The 27,992-nt window shown below is 42.5% G+C and overlaps 3 protein-coding genes and 2 non-coding genes across 8 annotated transcripts in view; 2 read left to right on the forward strand and 3 right to left on the reverse strand.

The window, feature by feature from the left end:
* Positions 1 to 8,971, reverse strand: part of LOC148884674 (nipped-B-like protein B) — a 29,814-nt gene extending 20,843 nt beyond the window's left edge. Inside the window, exons 1-10 of one of the 2 annotated variants that reach the window (XM_089020358.1) lie at positions 8,630 to 8,971; positions 7,600 to 7,732; positions 7,297 to 7,462; positions 6,713 to 6,813; positions 6,389 to 6,497; positions 6,143 to 6,300; positions 5,932 to 6,059; positions 5,269 to 5,359; positions 4,187 to 4,708; positions 1,208 to 3,010 (exon numbers count right to left, since the gene is read on the reverse strand). In XM_089020358.1, the coding sequence (XP_088876484.1) occupies positions 1,208 to 3,010; positions 4,187 to 4,708; positions 5,269 to 5,359; positions 5,932 to 6,059; positions 6,143 to 6,300; positions 6,389 to 6,497; positions 6,713 to 6,813; positions 7,297 to 7,462; positions 7,600 to 7,663 (3,142 nt within the window). In that variant the 5' untranslated portion in view covers positions 7,664 to 7,732; positions 8,630 to 8,971. The remainder of the gene's footprint in view (positions 1 to 1,207; positions 3,011 to 4,186; positions 4,709 to 5,268; positions 5,360 to 5,931; positions 6,060 to 6,142; positions 6,301 to 6,388; positions 6,498 to 6,712; positions 6,814 to 7,296; positions 7,463 to 7,599; positions 7,733 to 8,629) is intronic. The other variant, XM_089020357.1, reaches the window with a different exon arrangement.
* A 1,672-nt stretch (positions 8,972 to 10,643) lies between these two features.
* LOC148884675 (signal recognition particle RNA) lies at positions 10,644 to 10,942 on the forward strand. The gene has a single exon (XR_016118368.1).
* An 840-nt stretch (positions 10,943 to 11,782) lies between these two features.
* Positions 11,783 to 11,854, reverse strand: trnad-guc (transfer RNA aspartic acid (anticodon GUC)). The gene has a single exon. It is a non-coding gene; the product is annotated as a tRNA-Asp (tRNA).
* Positions 11,855 to 12,707: 853 nt separating this feature from the next.
* Positions 12,708 to 16,462, forward strand: mlana (melan-A). Of its 2 annotated transcripts, none has more exons than XM_089021187.1 (5): positions 12,708 to 12,864; positions 13,903 to 13,995; positions 14,881 to 14,977; positions 15,964 to 16,077; positions 16,163 to 16,462. In XM_089021187.1, the coding sequence occupies exons 2-5, from the start codon at positions 13,907 to 13,909 to the stop codon at positions 16,229 to 16,231; spliced, it is 369 nt and encodes a 122-aa protein (XP_088877313.1). In that variant the 5' UTR covers positions 12,708 to 12,864; positions 13,903 to 13,906; the 3' UTR covers positions 16,232 to 16,462. The 2 variants fall into 2 exon arrangements, with proteins under 2 accessions (XP_088877313.1, XP_088877314.1); XM_089021188.1 differs by having other exon boundaries at positions 15,964 to 16,071.
* Positions 16,463 to 16,608: 146 nt separating this feature from the next.
* On the reverse strand, positions 16,609 to 27,783 carry brd10 (bromodomain containing 10). 2 transcript variants are annotated; one of them, XM_089021181.1, is made up of 10 exons: positions 27,434 to 27,783; positions 26,143 to 26,770; positions 25,465 to 25,665; positions 22,723 to 24,167; positions 22,485 to 22,543; positions 21,417 to 21,506; positions 21,200 to 21,315; positions 20,921 to 21,108; positions 18,545 to 20,149; positions 16,609 to 18,425 (listed from the first exon to the last, which is right to left on the reverse strand). In XM_089021181.1, exons 2-10 carry the CDS (start codon positions 26,694 to 26,696, stop codon positions 17,095 to 17,097), a joined length of 5,589 nt encoding a protein of 1,862 aa, XP_088877307.1. In that variant the 5' UTR covers positions 26,697 to 26,770; positions 27,434 to 27,783; the 3' UTR covers positions 16,609 to 17,094. The 2 variants fall into 2 exon arrangements, with proteins under 2 accessions (XP_088877307.1, XP_088877308.1); XM_089021182.1 differs by lacking the exon at positions 16,609 to 18,425 and having other exon boundaries at positions 18,551 to 18,747; positions 19,398 to 20,149.
* Between the last annotated feature and the right edge of the window lie 209 nt (positions 27,784 to 27,992).

Consider the following 27,992-nt stretch of genomic DNA (forward strand, 5'->3'; position numbering starts at 1 on the left):
GGCAGATGAAGTTTTCGCCCTAAACACACTTTCTGGGAAATTAAGTTTGTAAGCTGAGGTATCACTGTACTGCAACGCACCCGTGAGGAAATGTAATATTCAATGATCTCTTTCGTCAGTGTGGGGCAGATCACGACGAAAGTTAAAACCTCTGAAAGAAAACGGTTTTCAATTGTTGTTTAAAGGACAACCGACACTTCCGGACAAGTTGCGGCCATAATTTGTAAAATCACTTCAAATGACTTCTACTGATCGCAGTTTACGAAGATTCCCCCGCATATAGCTATAGTTTATGTTTTAAGACTCACACTGAATATTCAGGAAGTCTTGTTTTCGAGTTGATGACGATGCCCAAAGTGACGTCACGGAGGGAACGCCCCTGACCGACAAAGCGACACACAATGGATTTGGGGTACTTTTTTTCGTCTGAAAACACAGTGTTGATCGCGAAATTAGAAGGAAAACTACATAAATAAAGCGATGGTGAATCGTTGTCTGTCGCAGCAAATTGCTGTAACACGCATAACGAAGGTCTAAGTTTACACAAATTCCCAGCGGACAAATCAGCCCATTTCCAACTGAGCTTGTGCGCCATCTTGTGCATTTTCTGGGCGCTACGTTGGAGTCCAGATGTCTAGAATTGATACGGAAGGACTTCTTTAATCGATTGCAAACATGTATGCTTTCCTCTTCAGAACTATTTGAATCATATTCATAACTGGATGAGTAACAAGAAAACATCTTCTCTGAATCTGAACTTTCAGAACCTTTGTTTTGATTCTGGAGCAAGGCAGTGTGTGACCAATAGTGATGTCACGAACAAGGGGGCGGGACTTTCGGAATCTGCCCAGTTCCGAGCTGATTTTGTGGCAGTTTTGTGACACTTTAAGTCATTTTTATTGGTATTTTGCATTTGACTAAAAATATCAACCTGCGTGTTTTGCGTATTTTAGATGCGATAAAATGTTTTTCTGATGTCAGTTAGGAAACAAAAAAAATGGTGTCGGTTGTCCTTTAACTAAATGTGTTTCTTTAGCTATAAACAGAAGTATGTCATGTGTGGCGCAGATCATGAAGCAATATGCGGTAATCGTAATAGATGTTCGCCGGTGCTGGTGCAGTGGAGTTACAAAATTGCGCCAGCGGCTGTGAAAATGCGTAGATGGCGCAAGGGCGCGGCCCAAATGGATCCCCGGATCTTGCATACCTCTCGATTTGTGGCCAGAAGTCCCCTTCCTCGACGTTTCACTGAGTTCTGTCTTGATGCTTCGTATGTCATCAATGCTCAGTCGCCGCATGGCCACAAAGGGTTTGGGGCCTCTGCTGAGGGTTTCGATCAGTGACCTCCTCTCCAGCAGAACGCGAGGTTCTTTCCAGACGTCAACCAAATGACTCGAGACGCTGGGAAATTTCTCCACCGAGTCTCGTTTCACTTTGGGTATCACAAAGTTCTTCAGTGCTCCCGAGTTTCCTCCTAGCAGGTATGATGGAAATTCGCTAATTTTGTTCTTGTTATTTTCTTCCGTGCCTTTTTTGTCTTTTTTATGATGCGTGGTGGGAAAATTGGATTTTTCTGTCCTCTCGCGGCCGCTGAAGTCACTGGAGTGTTTATTGCCATCTTGTCGGATTTTGGGATCCTTCTCCGTTTGGGAGGTCCCATCCAAAGACTGGTTGCCGTTACCCGTTGACGTTTTGTGTTTCTTAGCCTTCTCTTCTTTGGCTTTCTCTTTACCTTCAATTATTTCTCGTTCTCGGGTTTTATCTCGATATCGCTCCTTCTCCACCATTCTCTCCTTATCCCGTTCTTTTTCTTTTAATCTGTTTTTCTCCTTTTCCGCCTCCTTGTTTCGCTCTTTTTCTCGGTCCGGCTCTTTCTCCTTGAATCGATCTTTTTCCTTCTCCCGATCCGACTCCATATTTCGCTCTTTTACCTTAAATCGATCTTTCTGCTTATCGAGCTCTTTCTCCTTGAATCGATCTTTTTCCCTATCTTGCTCCTTGACTCGGGCTTTTTCCTTGAATCGATCTTTTTCCTTATCCGGTTCTTTAATTCGCTCTTTCTCTTTGACTCGATCATCAGTCGTAGCTAGCTCCTTATCACGCTCTTTCTCCTTAGGTCGAACTTTTTCCCTGTTTTTCTCTTTAGCTTTGAATTTTTCTTTAACTCGATCTTTGGTGAGATCCTTAACGCCAACTCGATCTTTAACTCTGTCCACATCTCTCTCCTTCTCCTTTTCCCTATTTTTGACTCGATCCATTCCTACCTCCTCTTTGTCTCTGTCCCTATTCCTGTCTGTACCCTTTTGCCACATTTTGTTTTTATCTCTTATCTTATCCTTGTCTCTTTGTTTTTCTTTATCAACGTCTTGATCTTTCTCCCCGTCTTTTTCCCGACTTCTATCTTTTTCTGTGTTGTGATCTTTCGTCTTCTTCTTCTCCCTGGTTTTATCTTCGTTATGACAAAAAGCAATCCGTTCTGTTTTGTTCGAGATTTTTAGAGTCTCCGGTTGACAGTGACCGTTGTCATTCATTTCTTCCCTGTGGCAAGACTCCCGATCCCGATTCTGCTTCAGCTTCGGCGAGTCTGCGCACTTGGCGTCCGACTTTCCCACGTCAGGTCTGTGTTTGGACTCCCTTATGCTTTCTTTCTTCTCCTTTGGACAGATATCCAAGTTGAACTTCCAAGAGTCGTCGACCTGCTGTTTGGTATCAGTCAATTCGCAGACATCATTTTTCTCTGCTTCCGTCTCGGATGGGAATTGCATGACGGGCTCGTCGCAGATTTGCTTGGACTCCAGCACCACAAGGGGCTGCCGTAAACTTCGACCTGCCTGTTGTAGATCGATGCTGACCATCAGAGCGGGTCGACCGGAACCGTTACTCGCCGCGTTCTTCTTCTTGGGTGTCATCTGGTTACCGGCATTGCCACCTTGTACGGTGAAAGCGTCATTTGTGTCGACTCCCAGTTCCTGAGGGTATGAGTCTTGTTTGCGTTTCTTCAGAGGTTTGTCTGTAAAATGACAAGACAGTAGAGAATTTTATCAAACGAAGACCCTTGGATAAAACTTTTTGAAGTTCTCCACTGGTTGGTCAAAGGTAGTTTGTTATGTGTCTCACAAGTAATGACAAATGGTCCTATGATATCACCTGTCAATGGGTCCTATCATCAAACTTTGGCAAAATTTACCGTATTTATTTGAGTATAACGCACAAAATTTTCAACCTAAAAAGAACTCAAAGTTTGGGTGCGCGTTATAAACGAGGCTTGGGAAAAAAAATTCATATACAGTAAAGTCTTGTTATATCGATATTCAAGGGAGTCCGAAAAAAATATCGATATAACCGGGACTATCGATATATCCAAGCCTGTTTGCATGTAATTTTCTCCGTGAGTGCATAGAAATAGTATCGATATAACCGGGACTATCGATATATCTGATATCGATATAACGAGACTTTACTGTATATTTAATGCTTTATCCCTTCCAGGATCAGGAGCATTTCCATGGCTATTCTCACCCTTCCGTTTCGATTCTCGGAAAGACCTGGATCACTCGCATTTCAATTATATGATTGTTGATTACCATTTATTTAGCTACGCTTCATATCCTTTCCTCGCCCACACTGAAACGTGAGTTAAGCATTGCTGTTTTGCACAATTACCAATATCCCTAGTTTCGATTCAGTGTTTACATTGTCATTGGAACAGATCGTCAATTTCACCCTTTGAGTAAAATTCGTCATCCCTGAACATAATCAGTCCAAAAATCGGTTCCCATTGTTTGTTTTGGATCATCGAGAGCTATTAGCTAGCTAGCTGGCTTTCTATCTGTTTGAGTTACTTCCAGGTTGAGTGAAGGCTGGCGCGTGTGGCTGCCGCTGCTCACCCACTGAAAAACTTATCCTGTGACTATAAAGTGACCTTTAGAGTTTTGAAAGGCGCTTATAAATGAAATGGATTATTATTATTATTCAGTGTTTACATTGTCATTAAATGATTTTTATCACAATGCTTGGTGTGAGCCAAGAAAAAGTGAAACAACATTTTACACTGATTTTTAATTGAAAATTAGGCGTGCGCTTTATACACGTGTGCGCATTATCCTCGAATAAATACGGTAAGTGAGATTCTTAATTTGTGCAAAAAAAAAGTTGGGAAACACTCCTGGGATGGAAATTCTGATACCTTTATCCTGGACTTCCTTGGACCATCGCTCTCTCTCACTGACAGACTCACGCTCTGTGCTCTCAATCTCCGCCATGGCATCGATGTCTGCCTCGGTGTCATCCAGCAGCACCACCGTTGAGAGAGCAGATGCCTCGTTTGGTTGGAACGGCGCCCGTTGACAGTTAGGTGACTCCTCCGCGGCAACAAACTTGCAAGGCGAATCCCGGTTAGAGTTCGATAAGGGGTTTTTACTGTTCGTCAGGCGCGTTTGCTGCTCCACGTCAATCCTGGGAGAATGCTCTTCGTACTCTTCTTTGTCGACGGTCTTCACTCTGGATAGTTTCAAGGTCAGCCTGGCGGAGTCTTTCACTGGAGAGCTGACGATGTCATATAATGCGTTTTTCTCCACGTGATCACCGGCAGCCTTGTTCCTTTGCCTCGGCTTCTTTTTTCGCTCGTTGGAAGACAGCAGCATGTTGGGAGCTGCGCTAGGAGGGATGTCGGAAGGAGGTGACTGCATGATGAGAAGAGGTCTGGACCCTATCGACACACAGGAAATACGTTACAATACAATACATTCAGTGTATTAGCTAACTATCTATTAGCTACATAACTATCTAGGTTGCTAGCTATCTATTAGCTATCTACGAGCTGGTTAGCGAGCTTTCGATCTATTTACTTCCGGGTTGCGTGAACGCTGGCGTATGTGGCTGCCACTGCTCACCCACAGAAAACTTATCCTGTGACTGTAAAGTGACCTTGAGAGTTTTGAAAGCCGCTTTGAAATTAAATGCATTATTATTATTAATACAATTCCGAACACAGACAGAACTGCGGCACATAAATATTTTGGTGAAAGGATGCAGTGGAACCTCTAAAGTACATTTTGGATTTTTTTTTTCCCAAGCATCGTAATTGAGGTCATTTTTTCCTCCCACTTTAACGACAGTTAGAAAAAGTCATAATACTTTCCGCTTTACTTTACGTTTCATTTATAATTTCGAAAGATGAGAATGAAATAATAAAATCATTCGCTGAGGAAGGAAGCCAGTTGGGAGGTCAAAGGTTTCATTGTAGTTCATCTATTGCGGATGACGTACATTTCGAAGCGTCTTCGCTCTCATCCGGGGAACAAACAGACTGCGGTGACTTGACCGGAAACAAGGCAGCCATCATGGAGTGCTCATTTTCCTATAAAACAAAAAACATTTATTGGAATTAATTAAATTAAGCATGTGCAAAAATACGTCCACTCCATTGCCAGGGTTTTTGTCATTGTCACTCAAATTGCAGCACCTACGGAATATTGAGTTTTAGGACTACATAAACATTCAATACAGCGTAAGAAACCTTAGACTCTCTTCTTTCATCAGAAGAAAAAGAGTTAATTCCTAAGTTATATGGGTCTGGAGTTATCTGAGCTTGAAATGAGGGCAGCATTACACAATACAATACATATTGATTTATGTAGCGCTTTAACAACAGCTGAAGCTGTAACAAAGCGCTAACATGGACAAAAGATAAATGCTGCACTCTCGTGGAAAAGGGAAAACAATTACCAGAGGTCTGACCAGTGCTTTATCGGCACCCAGCAAAGAAACCCAAACAAATTCGGGAATGGCGCTCCACGTCATGCTTTTTAATTCCCGAATACATTTTGAAATGGCAGTGAATGAGTTAAGCACCGCTATGAAGATTAAAGTTGCGTAATTTTATTCACCGGTGGCTTCAATGTCAGCGTGTGGTGCAGTTTTTTGTTGTACCTCATTTCCAAGTCTGTGCGCGATGGTGACGTAGTCGCCATCCGAGCCTGGTTTCGTGTGATGATTGGATGCATTACTCGATAGCTGTCCTGACACCTTGTTGTGGTGATTCCTACTAATACCGCCAACTGAAACATAAAGTGAATACCGTTTCCGGTGAGTAATAACCGATACGCTCCATTTTCTCTCACGAGGAAAGAGGAAAAGCCACCTTGCTGCGTCTGCTGGTGTTGAGAGTAACTGGGCGGACTGTATTGCATGTAATCGGCAGGACTCTGAGGAGTATAAGGACTGGGGATGGGACTGTTTGAATGTTGCTGCTGCGATATGAACCGAGCTCCAGGCCCGGACTGCGGCGAGTTGAAGCATCTGTGCAGTGAAGAAATCTCATTTTAGGAAGAAGAAAAAAAAAAAGACATAATATATTCACTGCATATTTACTTTCTCGCTAGCTTACCCAGACGTCCTTTGAGAGACTGGGGACTGCTGATAATTTGATGCTGGACTCCTGTGTACCTGGTTTGGAGAAATCTTGTACTGTTGTACCGCTGGTTGCTGGATCACACCTAAGGGAAATAGGAGATAAAATAATCGGTGACAATATATTCGTGATGCCAATGCTTCAGCAATTTACATAGCAAAAATGAAAGAAAAAGAAAAATGAAAGTCACAGACTTTGGCAAGAGAAGTTGCCAGCCATTATTATCACCAGCATAGACAAACAACAATTCAAAGTTACACTTCGCACTACATTTTATAACTGTCAACTGTAAGGTCGTACTTTTGTCCCGGAAGATTTTGGGATTTCTGGACAGCAGACTTTGCAGGAGCACAGGCATGTCACCCTCGGGCTCATCATTCCCCAAATTGTCCTTCAGGTCTCTGTGAATCACACAAAAAGAACATAACAGTCAAACAAAATATACACACATTCTAAACCCAAAAACATTTTTTTTCTAAAAATAGATACATTTTCAATTGAATCGTAGAGGGGAAGATAACAACTTGAACGGCCCCATTTGTCCCCACTCCAAAAATAAAAAACACATCTGTAAGCATTACTATCTTTGTGACTGCTTTTTTTCATGCATATGATAGTTCTCCATGTTAAGCGCTTTGTTACAGCTTCAGCTGTTGTTAAAGCGCTATATAAATGAATATGAATTGTATTGTATTGTAAATAATGAACAGGAAGTAGTATGGTGGTCGACTGTAATCCCAGATATAATTCAGACCAGGGAATGTTTGTGTTCTGCCCTGGAAGTACAACAGCAGCTTCATCCCGGTTCCATTTGACATTTGATACCCCCCCCCCCCACATAAACCAGTAATACCAGCCCGCCTCCAACGACAGCAGATACTCACATGTGTTCTGTTGACACCTGGTTGAGGCCGTGAGCCAGCTGAGTTACCAGGTTGTCGTCACGACACACCAAAAGGCTGCTGACCTCTTCGGAGATTCGTCCATTGTAAAGCAGACTCTTGGCGGTGGTAGCGGGGAGAGGTGACGGCAGTGGAAGTTGGTTTAACACTGTGTAAGAGGGAGATGCAAAGGAAGTGGTATGATAATGCTGATTTTTAACATGCGAGGTTTCACTGTACAGTGGGACAAAAACACCACAGACCATCATTGAATGGCACTTTAGTAAGAAACAAAAGCACACTTACGGTCCGTGAGGCTTGCGATTCCGGCGAGAGTAGTGATGGGAACATGAGGCATATCCCCATTCATACTGAAGATGAGGTCAAAATGCTGCTCGATATCAGCAATGGGCGTCCTGTTCCTCACATCTCCAGAATGCTGGGGAGAATAAGAAAGTTATGTCATTTTTTTTCAAAAGCATTTTTAGAAAACGCACTTTGTAATATTATCCTTAATATAAACTTAAGCAGATTGAAAAAGTCTAGTCTCTTAAGGATACTGAATGTAATACAGTGTGTAATGTGATTCAGGATGTACATACTGTACTATGTATTCGATATTGATAGAAGTGTTCTAAAAATCGTGATACGCATTTACAAACACCTGATATTATGAGAATAGTATTATTAGTGTTGTTATTGTTAAGATTAGCGCTATTTCTACACTATAACAGTGTGTGGAGGCCTTTCAGGGTAGCCTGCTTGGTAACTTACAAGTCTGGCCCAGAAGGTGCTGCTATCACGAGCGTTTTCATCCTCCTGGATGCCCCATTGAGAAGCCTTTCTCCAAATACAAACTTATAGCTACGCAGTGACGCTCGTCTGTTATTTTAATAAATGAAAAGTGAACGGAATCCTCCCTCGGTGACGCGCGTTAGCTTAGCATGTCCGTGCTAACAACAAAACAAGAAAGGATGGCCAATCCACCAAACCATGTCTCAATTCCTGCCTTTTGTTACGCCGTCACATTAAGGCTTGTTCCGGAGGACGCTCTGAGCACACAATCGATACATTATCTCACATTAACGACGCTTGTCAGTGTTTAACAAGTTAGTTGTTATGACTTAAACGTTGTCCTAAACGTATAATACAAGCGGCGCCCGAAAAAAAGTAACTCGGGGGGTTAGCCGGCTAGCAACATACTGGAATAGGAGCTAGGCTAACTGGCTAGGTCTAGTCGTAAATTGCATCCCTCACAGCACCGGATCGGAACCAGCTAGCAGGATTAGCCTCGTATTTCTCGGCCGGGTTAGGGTGGCTGTCTTGGGGTTTTCACCTCGCTCGCTTGGCGCTGGCCTTCAACGTCGCATCCCCATCTCCACACAAAACCTGGCGTCTCTCGCCACAGGAGGAAACGTAACCCCGACCCGACCGCTAGGGAGGAAGCGTTGAAGGGGGTAGAAAAGCACAAAATGACCGTCCGAGAGGTTCCCCAATCTGGCCGTGTGGGAGACCGACCATCCGAAGGGAAGCCTGGTGTAAATGATGAGGGGGCCTCCGCGGGGTGACGATGGAGCTCCTTGTATGTGTATTGATTTATATCTGGCCGTATTTATCCCAGGATGTGATGAGAAAGAAGTGGAGCCGCTGGTAGAGGGGGAGGAGGAGGAGGAGAAGAAGGTGGTGGAGGGGGAGGAGCAGCGGTAGCAGTAGGATGGCAGCTGGAGAGGAGACTCGAACTCCCTCTCCGTCCGAACATCTCCCTGAAGGGTGAAGACTAATGGATTCAACGAGAAGTCATTCAAGTTCACATACGAGTCAAAACAAGTGGGCGAATATACGTGTCTATATCCATCAATTTGTCCAATCATTTTCGCATCCGATTATCTTCATTGGGGTCGTGGGGGGTCATGGGGGTGATCCCAATCGCAGCTGTCATTAAGCAGGAGGCGGGGTGCACTATGAGCTCGTTAGAAGCCACTCGCTGGGAACACATTGATAAACAACCATACACACTCACAATCACATACATGAACTATTTACAGTGGTCCAATTACGTGCCATGCATGTTTGAAATGTTGGATGAAACTGGAGTACCCGGAGAAAACCCACACAGGCCCCGGAGAACAGGCAAACTCCACACAGGGAGGCCGGAGCTCGGATCGTATCCTGAACCTCTGGACTGTGAGGTGGTCGTGCTAACCAGCTAATCACTCGACTGCCACTGTTGGTAATACTATAATAATAATAACAATAATTGACTTTCCAGAAACCCCCCAAAAAAACACAGTAAAAGTGTGTGTTGTGACAAATAGACAAAATGTATGCGTAAGCGCTCAGTCGTACAGGAATGGTCCATCGATGAAAAGGTTTATGCAACCGTCATCTGTTCTTCTTTGAAGGTGTCGGACGTTTCGTTTCTCATCCAAGAGGCTTCGTCAGCGAACTAAAATTTGCTGGTTGCCGTCATCTGTACTTCTTTGAAGGTGTCGGGCGTTTCGCTTCTCATCCAAAAGGCTTCGTCAGCGAACTAAAATGTAATTATATTCATATTTGACCAAACAAATAGAACTTACTAAGCATTTCCAAACAACACGAAACTAAATCAAAATGGTGGTCTAATAATTTTTTTTTTTTTTCATTAGTGAAAACATTCATACCTGACAACCTGCGAGACACTGTGACCTTACTAAAGGCTCAATTTTTTCCTGACTTACTGGGAAAACAAACTATACACATGTCTAATATGTGTAAACATGAATACTTTTAAAAAGTTACAACATATTTCTAGCAATAATCAAGTATGTACTTTTTTGAAAGCATTGTGGCTTTTTGAATTTGTCCACAGCAAAAAAAAAGAATTTAAATTTGTGTTCTTATGATGGATAATGCTTATAAAAATATGAATGATATTACGGCGACAAAACACGGTATTTTTTTTTAATTTAACTGATTTTCAAATTCCACTTGTCGGAACTTTACTTCTCGGAACTTTTGTTTCTTCTCAAGACTTTTCGCACGGACTTGTTTTCTCGGTGGTCGACTTCGCTCTTTACAAGTAGCGATATTTGTTGTCATTGACATGACTACTAATATTTAATGACGAAAACGGAATCGAAAATATCTCACAATGACATGAAACATTTTTTGCGTTTCCCGTACAAAAATCGTAAAGAATACGGTCGGTTAACAGGCATGAACATTTATCAATCATCCAGAGTTCGATTGTCGCAAACGTATACCGTCAGTCGCCACTCGGTGGGGCTGTTGAGTCCTTCCGGGTGCCGACCTACGTCACTACAACGTCATCTTAGTAAAGGACAAAACTCCAATGAGAACAAGTAGTTCTCGCCGGGTGCGGTGGCGCGCGCCTGTAATCCAAGCTACTGGGAGGCTAAGGCTGGCGGATCGTTTGAGCTCAGGAGCTCTGAGCTGCAGCGGACTATGTCGATCGGGTGTCCGCACTAAGTTCGGTATCGATATGGTGCTCCCGGGGGAGCTCGGGACCACCAGGTCGACTAAGGAGGGGTGCACCGGCCCAGGTCGGAAACGGAGCAGGTCAAAGCCCCCGTGCCGCTCAGTAGTGGGATCGCGCCTGTGAATAGACGCTGTAGTGCAGCCTGAGCAATACAGCGAGACCCAGTCTTTTTTTGTAAATGTCCCCCTTATTGAAACATTTATTTCATCATTTGACTATTTCGTTTTGGATCGTTTCGAGTTCGCCATGTCTCAGTTTTAATGATTTTATTTACATTTAAGCCTCGTTTCAGCAGCAGCTCCTACTGGATAAAAGCAGAACTGCATCTGTAAAGTGGACCTGCTTATCTTTATTTTAATGGAAATCTAACATAAATAAAATAATAAAATGTTTCCACAGGCAGCATACAGTTAATTTTAATTTGTTTAGTGTTTCTCTGCAAATGTTATTTTTCAAGGTATTCGGAGGAAAATATATGATGACTTATTCTACAAAAGGAAACGTTTCCCTCAAAACACTAAGTACTGTACTATGTTTGAAAATATAATTCACCGTTACTGTACTAATAAATAGTGAACATTAAATATATCAGTCAAAAAAGCCAAAATATGATAACAATAAAAAAACGACAAATAATCACAATATATTATTTTTTCAAGCATGTTTTAAGAGTTAAATCTCACAGAAGTAGTCAGGAAAGTCGTGATGTCAGGAGCGTCAGCGCAGAGCGCCAATGCGTATATGGAACTGTCGCGGCTTAGAATTGAAGCGGATTTCTATGGGAGAGGAGATGTGTGACAATCACTTTTTGTCAATGGATGCTATGTAATTTCTTTCAACATTTAGGTTGTAGCAGACATGCATATTTCACCATGACGTCCCTGATCCACTGGTGAAAAGGACGCTTTGGTCCTTTCCTCTTTCACTTAGAACTGCTTTATACAACAAAGAGGATGCTAAAAAAAAGAAATAAATAAGAATCCCACAATGGGGAAATTTGCAAAAGTTGTTCTCCCCGTCGGGGAATCGAACCCCGGTCTCCCGCGTGACAGGCGGGGATACTCACCACTATACTAACGAGGAGATGAAAAATAGAGAGTATCTAAATTCAATGACTGTTGGTTTTTTGTGTTGTGTCACATTGTTTAGTTATTGTTGTTTTGACTTCAAGATGGCGTCGCGAGAGTGTCTGCCTCTACAGCAGGACCTGTATTTTGTTTTTCTACTTCTTCCTTTTGTTTTTTTCTTACTTTCATCACGTTACGTCTCTGTAAGCTCTCAGTCGTACAGACGTGGTCAATCGATGAAAATGTTTCTTCAGCTGTCATCTTTGAAATATAAATAAATAATATATTTCAAAGAAGTACAGATGACGGCTGAAGAAACCCTTTTCATCACTTTGTTAATGTGAAATCTAAAATTATCCACTGCGAGACGAATAAAGGCGAATTCAATCCAATCTTCCAAACATGGTGATGATTGTGTTAGTGCTACAATGGCTCCCTCTAGTGGTACATGAATCACCACTTCTTAATTGCAGGGCACCTGTATTGAACACAGTTCAGCACATTGGCATTTAATCGAAAGAATTACTTACTTTTTAAACTATTTAATATATGTATTCAACTTGATTTAGGTTTGATACATTTTTTCCCCAAAAATGTAAGCTCATTGTTAATGTTAGCCTATTTTAATGTTGTTTATCAGGGTAATATTTGACCGGTTAACTATTTTTTGAGGTACTAATTTGGTGTGAAAAGTTTGAGGACCGGGAAAAAAACACTCAAAAACAAGAGAAAATGCCACCAGCTGACTCCAGCTCAGTCTCACGAGTGGATAATCATGTTTCATTCACGTCCGCAGGGGGTTCATGGTGATTACGCCGCTTCAATGGCTTTATCCATGAGCCTCTAACCCGTGACCGTCATGAGGATTTTACAGCCCTTATTCCCCCCTTTTCTTTCTCATGGAGGTAAAAGGAATGTGGACGGGTGAAACAAGCATAAGACCAGGGGTACAGCGAGGCGCCAGACTGACTTTGTAAGCCAGGCAAGAAGAGAACCGCTTCGTCTTTAAGTGAATAATCCAATTTGGTAAGATGATGTTTGGATATTTTCCTTTTTCGCGTGTGTGTGTGTTTGTGTATTCACTGTGACAGCCATGACGAGTAAGTTATCTGTGTGTGTGTATATTTCAGTCATACTATTCAAAAGTGAAAATTAATATGTCATGCCTACAGTCATTCCACATAGATTGATACAGTTCAAGTGTTATTAAATCTTAATTTAGATGATTATAACTGAATACAATTAGAAAAACAATTCACTGGTTGTAAACACACGCACACTGCAAATAACAAAATCAAGTACAGTGAGACCTCAACATACAAACACCTTAACTTACAAACTTTTCGTCTTAGAAACGTCAAATTTATGAAAATTAAACCTTATAATAAGCACTATTTTCATAATACACACCCACCACGGCTGGCCGAGTGATCTTCGGCGGAAGCACACGACCGAACAGCACCAACAGTCCTTATGGAAGGTGACTCTCCTTCCATAAGCCATCAACGACCATCAAAAGGGTAAATAAAACTTTATTTTCCAGCAGTTTATTTCTTTAATTACAGTCCTCATGCAATTCCCTTTGACCTTCGACCTCCAACGCCATTCCATCAAGCCATAAATGACCATCACAAATGTAAATAAAGTGACTTTATGATACAATGCAGTGTATTTCTTTCATTACAATACAATAGCACATTTATTATACATAGAATAAGGTATGTTGTGTGTAGTTTTAAGGCTTATTTAGTTGAAAAGTATATTTTATGGAACTCCGGGAACAGATTATTCCCATTTTAATGGTTTCCTATGGGAATTTTTTTTTTGAGATACACACTTTTCGCCTTACACACTCTGTCTGGGAACCAATTAAGTTTGTAAGTTGAGGTCTCACTGTACTGTAGTTTAGCTGATATTTACATTTTTATCTGTAAAATTACTGTCATCGTATGTTTCATTGGGATAACTGACCCGACTATGTGTTACTTTGCTTTCATTTAAAAAAAAATATAGTGAATCACTCGAGTTTGCTGAAGTGACTTGTGTCCTTCTTTGTCATGGCAGCTTTATGCGTTGCAACAACACAGGCGGGATGCCCCGAGGAGACTTCAACATCTATTTTGCCAGCAGCCGACGCGGATTTATCAGAGCTGAGGAGTATGTCCGACGTAACTCAAGAATTTTTGCTTCAGTCTGCAACCCCCCATCACCCCCCCCCAAAAAAAACCCATAATATCCCGCTATTACATTATTAAATGCTGTAGTTCAGTGATTCCCAACCACTGAGCACATTAGTGTTCCATAAGTGACCATCAGGTGTGTGGTGGACGATAATGCAATTTCATTAAATTGGTCACAACTGACCCTGTATGTTCTCCACATACTCACGTGGGGTTTCTCCGGGTGCTCTAGTTTCTTCCCGTATTCCCAAAACATGCATATCAGGCTCATTGAACACTGTAAATTGTCCCACGGTGTGAGCGTAGATGGTTGCTCATCTCTTTGTGTTTTGCCATTGGCTGGCAACCGTTTCAGGGTCTAACCCAAAAATTGTGACCTTTGTGGAGATAAAGGAAATTGAAAAATGGATGGATGGTCCAAAATTAACTCAAAACAATATACAGTAAAGTCTCGTTATATCGATATTCTCGGGAGTCCGAAAAAATATCGATATAACCGGGACTATCGATATATCCGACCCTGTTTGCATGTAATTTTCTCCGTGCGTGCATAGAAATAGTATCGATATAACCGGGACTATCGATATATCCGATATCGATATAACGAGACTTTACTGTATGTATCAAATATCTCAATGATTTTTCATTTTTTTTCTTTGGACCTCAAGATGGCGCCAGCAGCTCCTGTACTGTTTTTCTATTTTTTCCCTTCCTTTCCTCTTTGTTCCATAACTTCGCTGTTGTGAAATGGCGAGACTAATAAAGGCTAATTCAATCCAATCTTAAAATAATACCTTTATTCTAGACTGAGAAATCCTGACTGTATTGCAGTATTTCAATATTATTATTATTCTTTGTACAGGGCGGTTGGTGTTGTGCTGCTGGTCATTATACTGGCTGCCCTTTTCCTGGTGGGCTGCTGGTACTTTAAGAAGAGGGGTGGCTACAAAAAAATCAGGGTGAGGCCTTCATTGTGATGATCAAAAACCTTGTGTGGTCTTAATGTGTTGTTTGAATTGGTCAAGTTCAAATATCAGTTGTGGGTTTTATGTGCTTTCAATGGTTTTGCATTAGATGCATTAAAGGACAACCGACACCGCCGGACAAGTTGCGATCATAATTTGTAAAATCACTTCAAATGACTTCTACTGAGCCTATTTTACAAAGATTCTACGGCATATAGCTATATTTTACGTTTTAAGACTCGCGCTGAATATTCAGGAAGTCTTGTTTTCGAGCTGATGACGATGTCATAAGTGACGTCACGGAGGGAACGCCCCTAACCGAGAAAGCGACACACAATGCATTTTGAGTACTTTTTTTTTGTCTGAAAATACCATGTTGATCGCAAAATTAGAAGGAAAACTACAAAAATAACACAATGGTCAATCGTTGTGACAGCCCATTTCCAACGGAGCTTGTGCGCCATCTTGTGCATTTTCTGGGCGCTACATTGGAGTCCAGACAGCGCGAATTGATACAGAAGGACTTCTTTAATCAATTGGAAACATTTATGCTTTCCTCTTCAGAACTATTTGAATCATATTCATAACTGGATGAGTAACAAGAAAGCATCTTCTCCGAATCGGAACTCTCTGAAGCCATTGTTTTGATTCTGGAGCAAGGCAGTTTGTGAAGGAGTATCCTGGCGTGATGTCATGAACAAGGGGGCGGGACTTTCTGAATCTGCCCAGTTCTGAGCTCATTTTGTGGCAGTTTTGGAACACATTTTTATTGGTGTTTTGCGTTTGACTAAAAATATCAGCCCGCGTGTTTTGGGTATTTTAGATGTTCTAAAACGTTTTTCTGATGTCAGTTAGGAAACAAAAAAATGGTGTCGATTGTCCTTTAAATATTCCTTTGTAGGTTAAACGTTTCACAACAGTGCAAGTGTACCTGTGTGCAAGTATCACGGTGAGCGTCTTTTAACACTTTCCTCATACAGAGCCCAAGATCCGGGTCGCTGACTTATACGGGAGTCCAATACTCAGAGACACAACCTTCCGCCGACAACAAGATGGTGCTCACGGATTTTGGCAGCCTAGGACCGGTGGTGAGGGTCAGGCAGTTTAGTTAACTACTGTCATAAATGTGTGGGATAAATTTTATATACATCACACGTCGCTTGACGTTGATTCCTCCAGATGCCGAATGCTCCTCCAGCTTATGAAAAGATCTCATCGGGGCCGCTACCTCCTCCCTATTCACCTTAAAGACAGGACAACAAGTGACAAACGGCCATTGAAGAATAAAGGATACCACAGCACATGTTGGCTGACGTCACCATCAATCCAGCTGTGAAAACATCTGTTGATCAATGTTGTACATCTAACATTTACACAATGTATAATGTGCCTTCAAAGGATTAAAAAAAAATCGCAATGTGTCTGTAGAACAAATAACTCCAGAAACCCAAAAGTGCACAGATGCATTGTTTATTTTCACACTTTGAAGCCCGTGTGTGTGTTCCACGAACCTGGCAAAGATTTGCTCAAAAACCGATACGGTAGAAAATAAATACAAATTGACTGCAAAACATTTGACATGGGCTCAAACGTAGTACAAATCCAAAAAGATCTATTTACATGTCCTACAATGTAAAACAGTGTTTTTTTCAAACTCGTATGAAGAGGCACAAGTGTTAAGTTCTATGAAACATTTAAAGTGGAAAACAGGTTGTACAGATGAACCTCATCATAAACGCTGGCTTTTAAAGCACTATTTACAATAATAGATGAAATCTATTTAACTTTCCCTATACCCTCATTACTGGCCACGAAGTCCAAAAACACAGATCGTTCTTTAAACTCAGTAGTTATCAAATAAGAAAACAAAAATACCATCGTTGTCTCGAACAGTATATGATAGTCTAATCAGAAGGTCTGACCCTACTTTTTTTAAACAACTGCGTAGCAGTTTGAATAACAACCACAGAACCCTTTCAAACACATGGTCTTGGTTATATGGTTGACTTGGTGTCACCATGTTCTGCTGGAACTATGAGTGGTGGACCAAGCTCAAAATGGCACCATCCCAGACTGATCAGCAGGTGTTTATGCAACATTGTTACCCATACCTATTTTTCCAGGGAGGGCCGGACCGCTCCCTGATTGGTCAAGCCAATGGTCTGCTTTGTACTAAGCAGCGTGATTGGTTGAAAGGTAGCGACGGATGGAGATAACGGAACCGTGCATGTTCTCTCCAAAGCATCCGTGGTGCTGGTGCTTCCTAGCGGTCTAACCGTTGAGTTGGGAAGGTTCTGGATAGTTGGAATGAACGAGCCCGTGAACATTTTATGAATGACTGACGGCGCCTGTTTACACACCAAGGAGATGCCAAGTCCCTGATGCGTCATCGAAGGTGCTATAATTCCAGATGGAGGGTCTGTAGTTGTGCCCGGGAGGGATTTAGAAGTGGTCACGGCGCTCGGGAAAGATGATAAAGGGGTAAGCAATCGAGGCAAAGTGGCTGCGTGGGTGGTGGAAGATTCAGCAGAACCAATATTAACGGCACCGGTTATGACCGGCGAAAAGTGGGCTACAAGATTGAGTAACGGGGGTGGGCTGGTTAGCGCAGAGGCACAAAGCTGTGAGCCTGACGCAGGTAGGAGACTTACGTTAGGTGGTAATTGTGCTGATCCCTGGACGTTAACTGGACCAACGGCAGGTGTGCACGTCGTAAAAGGTGAATTCACAACAGGAACACCAGGTAACCCGGTTTGCGCAGGTGGTAATACTGGCCCTTGAGGGGCCTTGCTCGCTCCTTGCAAAGGTGTTGTTGATCCAATGCTGCTTATGGTGGCAAGAGGAATTTTCTGCGGAGGAGGGTTGGAGATGATGAGCACATGGTTACCTGGACCTAAGCCTTGCGGAGGGACGAGAAAATAGGTGTTGTTGAAGAGGATCTGTGTGCCAGCGGCGAGGGGCTTCGAGGTGTTGATGACAATCCTCTGCTGGGTATTGTTAGCGGATTGTGAACTGTTGGCGTTCGCTGAAGCAATTAGCGTTTGGTTATTAGTGAGAGCTATTTGAAGAGGCGGAATCATTTGGGTAGCTTCGCTAGCTAGCGGATGTGAGGGTTGGTTTGGAGCGCACTGCGCGGTTGATGTCACGGTTGAGAAACCGGAGGGTAGACTCACTGCAGGATGAGGAACAGTCGTAGAAATAAAAGAACCGAGTTGGGAGCCGATTGTGAAAGACTGAGGTTGAGAGGTTCTGGTCAGAGTCGCATTAGCAACCAGCTGGCTAAGACAACTCGTGAGAGTTTTGGACTTTGGCACTTCAGACGATTGAGTGGTGGTTGCCTGCAGATGTCTCGGTTCAGAGATTGATCCTGCCGTTATTTTGGAAGTACCACGTGAAATCTGTCCGATTTTAGTTGTCATTCCCGATAACTGAATCTGAAGACCTGCAGAGACACAAGATTGAGGTTAACGAATACAGACTGCTGCGATGTTTTCATCTTCAGAATTCACAAGCTGTTACTGTCCAGATTCCAACAACGGGCGCTATGTTTGTGAAACTCACCTGTTGGAAGGGTGATGTTCTTTCCCTTGGACTGTGTATTTGAGTCCAAAACTGGCTTGAATCCCATTTTCAGAGATTGACCCGATGATGCCGGATTTTCGGCACTTCCCACTAAAGCGTTGGACGCAGTTTCTGGGGATCGGTTGACCATTTTTGAATCAGGAGTCGGATTTGTAGATGTCTCTTTTGGAACAGGTACAACACTGCCACAGGAAGAAGATGGATTAACCAGGATGAATTTAGTAACTTTGGGTTGATCATCTGCGATGGGCCGCTTCAAACCAACTACATCGGCTTTGGCGGGAGCATCAACGGTACTGCTGGGGAGGGAAATGTGTCTTGGAAGGGTCGAGGGATCGGATTTGTGGGATCCCATCGCGGAGGAAACGGCCGTGAGTGAAGTCAAACTTTTTGGGTGTGTCAGATTTGCGATGGGAGTGGACTGTAATACTGAAGAAATCTGGTTTTGAGTGGGAGACAAAGTCTTCTGACAGGGGATGGAAGAAGCCTCTGCACTTTTGGACACAAGGAAAGCTTTAAACTGAGGTGAAATGGTGATGACGGGACTGGCGGATAAACCATCACGTGCATTGTGGGCAGACGAAGTTTGCACTTTAACAATGCCCGTGTTGCCCCCTCTCGTGGTGACGAGGATGGATTGCGAGTCACGTATGCAGACTGTCTTCAGTTCCTGTTTATGTTCCGGAACAGTCGGCGGTACAGAAGAAGCCAAAATGGAGGTCGATATGACGGATGAAGGATTTGGATGAGTGTTCTGCAAAGTGCTTGGTTTTGTCACCTGGAACCCGAGGACGTGTTTTTGGGAAGGCAGGGAAGAAAAAGGAGTTTTTACCGCCTGAGCGCCCTTCTGAGGAGTTGCTTGCCGAATAGAGTCGGGAATAGTAAAGCCAGGCACATTTGTGGATATGAACGTCAGTCCCGTTGACGGTTGCTCCTTGGACTGGTGAATGACTTCCTTGGAAGGTGCAATCACCACTCCCTGTGGAATATTCTGCGCTGAATTGCTTTCCGTTTTCACAACAGATTGATCGTGAAGAGGACTTGGCATTGAAATCTGGCTTCCTTTTACCCGATCCGTTGTAAGAAGAACTGATGCCACTTTGACCATTCCCTTCTGTCCAATTGCGCCTTGGCCTTCTGTTTCCGGTGCGTTGTTTTGTGATATGGGTTGAGTCGTTTGCGCTTGTGCGCTCGTGGCGGTAGACGTAGGCGGGGAGCTTGAACACCCCTCATTTTTTCTATCGCCATTGTCAACGTCTGAGTAATCAAAAGGTCGTTTGATTAAGGTCACTTTGTTACCTACGCTTTTAGCAAGGAGGGTCGGAATGGGCGTGTAGCCTTTGGGTAATCCAGGAGACGGGTTAATAATTTGAATTGTGGATGTCTTTCCCGCAGCCCAGTTGGACTGAATCATTTCACATTTTGACTTAGCACCAGCGTCCGAGGAAAATATAGCTGAATTGCCATCAGCCTGACCTCTTGACAGTAGATCAACAGTTTCTGGATGTTTTTTCTGGTGGTTGGCGATTACAACAGTTGGTGAGCTCTCGCCGACAGATTCAGTCGCAAAGTCCCTGGTGCTTGCTGAAATAAATGAAGAAATTAAAGGAAGTGATCAAAAAGATAATTACAAATATGGTTTATTTAAATACAGTAAGTATTCCCAACAACGGAATTCTGCCAAACGGAAATTCCTTTATCCGGAAAAAAAGCAAAAATATCTATTATTTTTTTCAACACGAAATGATAGCAAAAACGGATTCCCTACAACGGAAATTCTGATATCCGGAACACAGAATTAAAATTCCTGCAAAATGGTGTAATTTCATGCTCGATATACGGAAAAAAAAATTCTGCCATTTTTCACCAGTTGGTGACGTAGCTGCACGGCTACCTGCGCAGAGGATGATGCACAGTAGGACGGAAAATCCCCATGTTATCCAAATAAGCTTGCTTTCGAAATTGTGCGTTGTTTAGTGGAGGGTAGCAGTTGTATTATGTAGTTATTAGGTATTTACATAGTTGTGTTAAGTTCACTCTGACGAAGGTGGAAGTATACGCCGAAACATGTCAGGGAATTGAACACCTAAAAAACACTGTCTGTTAGAAAATAATCTGTTGTCAATTAGGTATTTATGTTTCTAAAAGTATTATTATTATTATTATACAGCACATGCATAACACCACACATTTATTTACACGTTCATACCGCACAAGCACTATCGTAAATTCTCACATAAGGAAATTCTGTTATGGAAAATTTTGGTACCGCAAACGAGATTCCTGATGAGAGAATATTTACTGTATTCCGATTGTTCATTTTCAAGATCCAAACTCCAGTGATATCGACATTACCATCAGTCCAAAGACCTCTTGGAATAATGACGTGTTCCAATTCATCTTCGGATTTCATTTGGTGATCCAATAGCGTAGTATCTGCATCCTCAGATGACGATGAGGATGATGAGGCGCATTCCTCTCGTACAAAGTTGTTGTATTCTGGATGCTTCGTGAAATCGTCAAACTCCTTCTTCAGTCGGAGCCTGGAGGTAAAGAAAATGCGGAATAAGATATTTGTTGCTTATTCGAGGCAAACCTGTACGTCTGAGTAATACGCCATTCATTACAGTGTACCGGTTTCTTTGGTAGGCCTTCACCAGTTTTGGTTCCCAGGGTGATAGCTCATTCAGTAGTCTGATTAGAGTGCCGTGGAGTTCTGTCACGGCTTCTTTTCTTAAATACCATCGATCCTGCCGGTCGAACGGCGAAAAAACAAAAATTATAATAAATGTCTGGATCCATATGATCATTTTCCTCACAGCAAACATGAACAGAGGATTCGGTCGACTACCAATTTATTTTTTGCACTCTGCAGATCGTCCAGCTCGTCCTCTATTTTGCTGATAAGCTCTCGCAACTCTTGCAGACTGGTGCAAACCAACTGCGGGGAAAGATTAGGAAAGAGGAGTAGACAAAATAAATAAATAAAGAAAGAAAGAAAGAAAGAAAGAAAGAAAGAAAGAAAGAAAGAAAGAATGAAAGAAAGAAAGAAAGAAAGAAAGAAAGAAAGAAAGAAAGAAAGAAAGAAAGAAATACAGACGCTCCCCAATTTACAAACGAGATACCGAATGGTCGTTCGTAAATTGAATTTGTTTGTAAGTTGCTTCAGTATATTTTGTATGTAATAATAATAATAATAATAATATAATAATAATAATAATAATAATAATAATACATTTAGTTTCTCAGCGCCTTTCAAAACTCAAGGTCACTTTACAGTCACAGGATAATTTTTTCTGTGGGTGAGCAGCGGCAGCCACGCGCGCCGGCGTTCACTCAACCCGGAATAACTTATAGATAGAAACTTAGCTTGCTAGCTAATAGGTAACCAATGTATAGCTAACTTGCTAGTTAGATAGCAAATAGCTAGCTAGCCAGTTAGATAGCTAGCTAGCTCGCTAGTTAGATAGCTAATATATAGCAAATAGATAGCTAGCTAGGTAGCCAGCTAGAAAACTAGTTTAAAGTTCATATAAGTACATTACGTTTTAAGGTTATATAAGTATGTTTAAAGCTTGTTTGGATAAGTAACCTGTATTGGTTTGTACTGAAAAATAAACATTGAATAAAATATATGCTCTATAAAGATATGTATGTGTACAACTGGAGAGAATATTGCTGCTGTGAAATGTAAATTTGTCCACTGAGAGACTAATAAAGGCAAATCCAATCCAATACTACATATGTTACTACAAAAAATGTTCAATTGTATCATTGTTTGTAACTCGAATGTTCGGAAGTAGGGGACCGTCTGTAATAACAGCCATATGAATGTCAGTGCAGTTGATCCTCTAAAGTAGTAACAATCAGTAGTAAAGTAAAGTAGTAACAGTCAGTAAAAGTCCTTGTGTGGAACGACCTTAAATGATGATTCAACGGAAGGCGTGTTGATTTTCTTTGCAGATTCAACCTTTTTTCCTGAAAAAGTAAAATCGGATGATTACGGCAAAAAACTGCAGATTCTTTGATATGGCGCGAATAGAAACTGAATTGTGGTACCAGTGGTTTTGTACACTAAGCAAGCATTTGATAAAAAAAAAAATATCCACATTGGTTTTAATGAAACCGAAGAAACTAAACAACAATCGTGTTCTCACCTTTTATCATTTTTTTCCTTTTATCCTTCCGCTGAATGGTTGTGGTAACTCCCTGTAATGCCGATTCAGCTTCCTCAACGTTTTCCACCTGCCGCCTCCTTCCTCGCTTTTTCTTGCATTTCTCCAATTTAAACCACATTCTGCCATCGACATCTTCTTCATCGCTGGAGCGGCTCCGGCATCTGCAGCCTCGTTGTAACGATTTGACAGTTTTGCGACATTTCCAACAGGGGGTTATTTGGGGGTGTCCAGTCCTCATGCTTCCTTCCACCATTTTGATTCCCGAGGCTTTGCTTGGTGAACATGTGGCGTGCGCAGAGCGAGCTGGTGACCTACCCGTGTAGGTGTGTTCCCCTACATTCAGACAAGGATTTTGAGTATCTTCTTTTACAGGACGTGCAGAACCTAAAGAGAGGCTATCTTCGAGTGTTGCGGATCGATCGACCGGTTTTACAGTTTCTGATTTTGTGTTTTTTTGTGAGACAAAATGGCTAGTGCGACGACGTCGGTTGAACTCATCACTGGAGTCTCCGTCCGATGACCCTGACTCTTCTTTTGTCCTCTTGGGCTTAAATTTGACTAATTCTTCATGTTCCCGTCCGTCCCCATTTTCCTTTATAAAATACTTCAGTGTCTTCTCCAAACCCACAGATATGTCAGTGTTCATTGCGCTTTCAACACCCCCCTTCCCGTGTTTCGGGATGTCAGAATCTTCAGCATGTAGATAAGTCCGTCTCACCAAAGCCGAAGGGAAAGGAAAAACAGGCGGTGTGCTGGGGCTTTGGCAGTAGATCCTCAAGTCCGCCCCGCAGAAATGTGGGAAATGTATGTAGGCGTTGTCCTTGCTGTCGTATCCCAAAATTGACTCCCGGCATTCGTGAATGGGCTGGGCCAGCACAGCATCCTGAACGTTCTTCTGCGTCTCGTACACATGGTCACACAAACCCTTAAGAAGCCACACTCGCTGGTAGAAAGGCAGCAAGTGAAACGGATTCTCCTCCAATGGACTCGTTTCGCCCATGATGGAGAAAAACTGATGACAAAGTCCAAGTTGCTCAACCCGAGCTGGTTGATCACGGGCACCCCCGACGCTGCGGTACCAGGCTTTGACGCGCAGCCTCAGCTCCGCCTCCCAGCGGCGGTACGGCAGAGCCGGGCGGCGTTGCAAGTTAGCCCGCCGCTGTAACGGAGAGAGGAGGGATGACATTATTTTGGAGAGGAGACTGCTGCATCGGGGCATCAGCAGGCAGCGCTCCAGCTCGAAGAAGACGATTTCTGGGAGGTTGAGCACCGTCTGGGCCAGGCAGAGAAAATGGCCGATGGCGGGGAGCTCCCACAGGAGGTCGACGGTTTTGGGGGATGCCTGCGAAAGCAAAGTGTGCTCCCACTCTTCCACCGCCTTAGCTGACATTTCTTCCGCTTCTCTTTTCTCCAGTTCACGTTGCCTGGAAAAAATATATGAAATCTCTAGTTGACTTCTACGTACATTAAAAAAAAGAAATACATGCAAGTTACCACCTGCAGTGCCACGGGACATTATCCCCCAAAAAAATATTTAGGTACTACACATTGAGTCTCATCGTTAATCGCGCCGCGAGAGTGGCTGGCTTTCCAGCAGCTCGTGTATTTTGTTTTTCTACTTCTTTCTTTCCTTTCCTCTTCCTTTCATAACCTTTCCAAGTAGAGTGAACGCTGGTGCGAATGGCTGCCGCTGCTCACGGTACAAAAAAAATCCAGTGACTGTAAAATGTTCTCGAGAGTTTTGAAAGGCGTTTAGAAATTAAATATATTATTATTATTATTATTATTATTATTGATTGATTTTTACAGTATGTAGCGACAGGCAGAACTTGTAAAAACTCTTCCACTAGATGGCAAAAGGTACCAAGAATTACTCCAAAAATAAATGCATCACTTTATTATGTCAATAACGTTTCGCATTGTTTTGTAGCCCAGTACAGTGAAAAAGGGGTGAATAAATAATAATAATAATAATAATAATAATAATAATAATAATAATAATAATAATCAATTTCATTTGTAAGCGCCTTTCAAAGCTCTCAAGGTCACTTTTACAGTCACAGGATGAGTTTTTCTGTGGGTGAGCAGCGGCAGACACATACGCCAGCGTTCACTCAACCCGGAATAACTCAAATAAATGAGAGCTTTTATCCCCAAAATAGTCTTAAGGCATAAAACTCATGATTTCACATCAGAGGCATTTTAAAAAATTGACTTGCATATCGGATTAACTCATTCACTGCCAAATGATGTGCAAAAATGTGTCCACTCCAGTGCCAGGGTTTTTGTCATTTTCACTCAAAATACACAGAATATTGAGTTTTAGGACGACATAAGCATATAATACAGCGTTAGAAACTTTAGACTCTCTTCGCTAATCGGAAAACTAAGAGTTAATTGCTAAGTTATATGGTTCTGGAGTTATCAGAGCTTGAAATGGGGGCGGCTGTACAAAATACAATTCAGTTCATACATATTGATTTATATAGAGCTTGAACAACAGCTGAAGCTGTAACAAACCACTAATATGGACAAAAGGCAAATGCTGTGGAAGGGAAAAAACATTGCCAGAGGTCTGACCTGCACTCTGCAATAAAAAACAAAACCCAAAGAAATTCAGTAATGGCGCTCCACGTCACACTTTTCAATTCCTGAATAAATTCGGGAATGGCAGCGAATGAGTTAAAAAAAAAAGTTAAGTAGTGCTGAAGTGTGTCGAACCTCTTTTCCTCCTTTGCCCTCTGTTGCTCTTCCATCCTGAGGGCTTGAATCATGACCGACTCATGCCCGCTAACAGTGATCGGCGCCAAGCTTCGAGCTGACAATCGTCTCCTGGTGGAGGTTCCTCCAGGAGCTCGCTCCTCTTCGATGCCAAAGCGCCCCTTGGATGTCACGGCCAACGTGGTCTTCTCACGAAGAGTCCTTATTGGACAAATGGAGACAAGGGAGATCACATTTAGACAACTAGTCACAACATTTAAATAATCAACGGATACGTTGACAATTACAGTAAAGTCTCGTTATTCAAGAGAGTCCGAAAAAATATCGATATAACCGGGACTATCGATATATCCGACCCTGTTTGCATGTAATTTTCTCCGTGCGTGCATAGAAATAGTATCAATATAACCGGGACTATCGATATATCCGAGATCGATATAACGAGACTTTACTGTATTCTTTTGAACCACGACGTCGGTTGGGTGGTTTAAGAATGTAACTTTTCAATCCTGGCATTAATTCAGTAAAATTATTCAATCAAACACCACAAAAAAAAGGTACAATTTAAACTATTTGAAGCTAGTTGTTAACTCCCTCCACTAGAAATTACAATACTGACCTTTCTATGTATCATCTTGAGTTGTTAATCACCGAGAATGTAGTGAATTATTTATGTACCTGGACAGTAGTGTAAGCTTCTGCTCTAACATAATCTCCATCTTTTGAGCCTGTTTGGAAAGCCAATGATCCACGCCATGGTAACGGTAGCAGTTTTCCAACATCAGCCTGAAGTCAGCCACAAACTCCGTTATGCTCTGATACTCCAGGCTGTCAAACTTCTCCTCCATCCTCCGCAGGCACATGGACTGTTTGAGCCTCGCCTGACCCGGAGCGCACACACCACCGACGCCACACTGGGCCTCCTGATGCCCCACGGCGTTGAGGAACAGGCTGGTAAGTCCCTTGTGCTTGTCCAAAAGGAAACCAGAGAAGATCCTATAGGCTTGCTGGACCTCAGTGGTCATGGTCTCCTCAAAATTGGTGGTGACACAAACTTCGTGGAGTGAAATGTCACTATTGGAGAAGTCGGACATGCCGTCATTGCTGGTCGTTGGGTGGTCGCCGGGGGCGACAGAGGCGCAGTTGCTGAGGCCGTCCTCGGACGCTTCAAAGTTCATGTCATCAGCGCAAGCCCTTGTCCATACAGAACCTGAAGACGTGACGTCTGACATGGCCTTATCCTTAAGGATGAAAGTGTACAGAGGGTTCACCGTTGTCAATCATATTGTTGTCGTGATGGAGAAGCCTTTAATGAGACAAAATGAGCGGTTATTAGTAGATAGGTGAACACATGACTGTGGAGACGATTGGCGTTGCAATGGGGTGGACATTTATTCATGTCAAGTTAAGTTAGGGAATATTGGAAAAGTATACATATAAATACATAGATTGTTTTGTCAACGCTTACACTCAAGGGTCACGGGTAAGCTGAAGCCTCTGTCAGCTGGCTTCAAGTCAACGTTTGAGGGCAGGTTTTCATATACGTACATGTAGTAACTTTTTTTCTGATTCTGGTGCCGAAATAAAAGCAACTAGAGGGATTTAATCGTTAAATTGTTATATCTGTCGGTCCATTTTAACACGCTACCATTTCAAGTTCCTGACATGACAGGACTAATCATTCAAACTTCCTGTGACGGCTCACAGCTGACATTTCTAAATTTTACATACCCGACACAACTTTTTGTTTTGGTTTACTTCCACACGAGCGCGCTTGACGTTAGCAGTTAGCTTGCTACCTTAGAAAGTAAACAAAAGTTTCTTCATCGTCCAACCTGGGCCTACGTTTATACAATTAGCACACAAAACAAGTTAAACCAGACCACGTACCATAACCGAATGTCCTCTTATTATGTTTTTTATTTTTTATTTTAATGCGAAAAAAGCGGTCAGTTTGCTAGCTACTCACGATTTTCCACCGGCCTACAGTTGCTCCTCTCGGTCTGCATGGTCGCGTTGCATTAAACGTCTTTTGGGCAAAAAGTAAAGTAAACGGCGACAGCTCATGTCGGAGAAATGTCAACAACGGTGAGCCGATGGCTAATGCTAAAGCAAACGCCGTGTTATTAGCCGGGTAGGCGAACCCTCAGCGGAGATTCCCAACAAGAGGACGGCATTTCATTCGAACTAGCCGTCTGGGCTAACCGAATCGGGGAGCGGGAGGCTTTGGACGTAGAAAACGAGGGGTTGCAAGAATACCAACTTTTGGAGACAAATACGTTTTTCCGAACGGTCTTTCTACTGCCTTACTTTATCTTAGTGACGTCAGAAGCGCGAAGACAATCCCTGTCATTCAATTAAAAATCGACGAAGCTCCTCGGCCACCATACTTTAGGAAAACAATTAAATATCTCCACTAAAAGCCGAAAGGAAGGGTAGACGAATCATTATTTTTGGTAACAGATTGTGTATAACTATAATCAAATACCAATATTGCAAAAATAATTAAACAACCTGTCAAATGTCAA

Source organism: Hippocampus bargibanti, linkage group LG18 (genome assembly GCF_051943395.1).
Source record: "Hippocampus bargibanti isolate YZ-2025 linkage group LG18, ASM5194339v1, whole genome shotgun sequence".
Lineage (NCBI taxonomy): Eukaryota > Metazoa > Chordata > Actinopteri > Syngnathiformes > Syngnathidae > Hippocampus > Hippocampus bargibanti.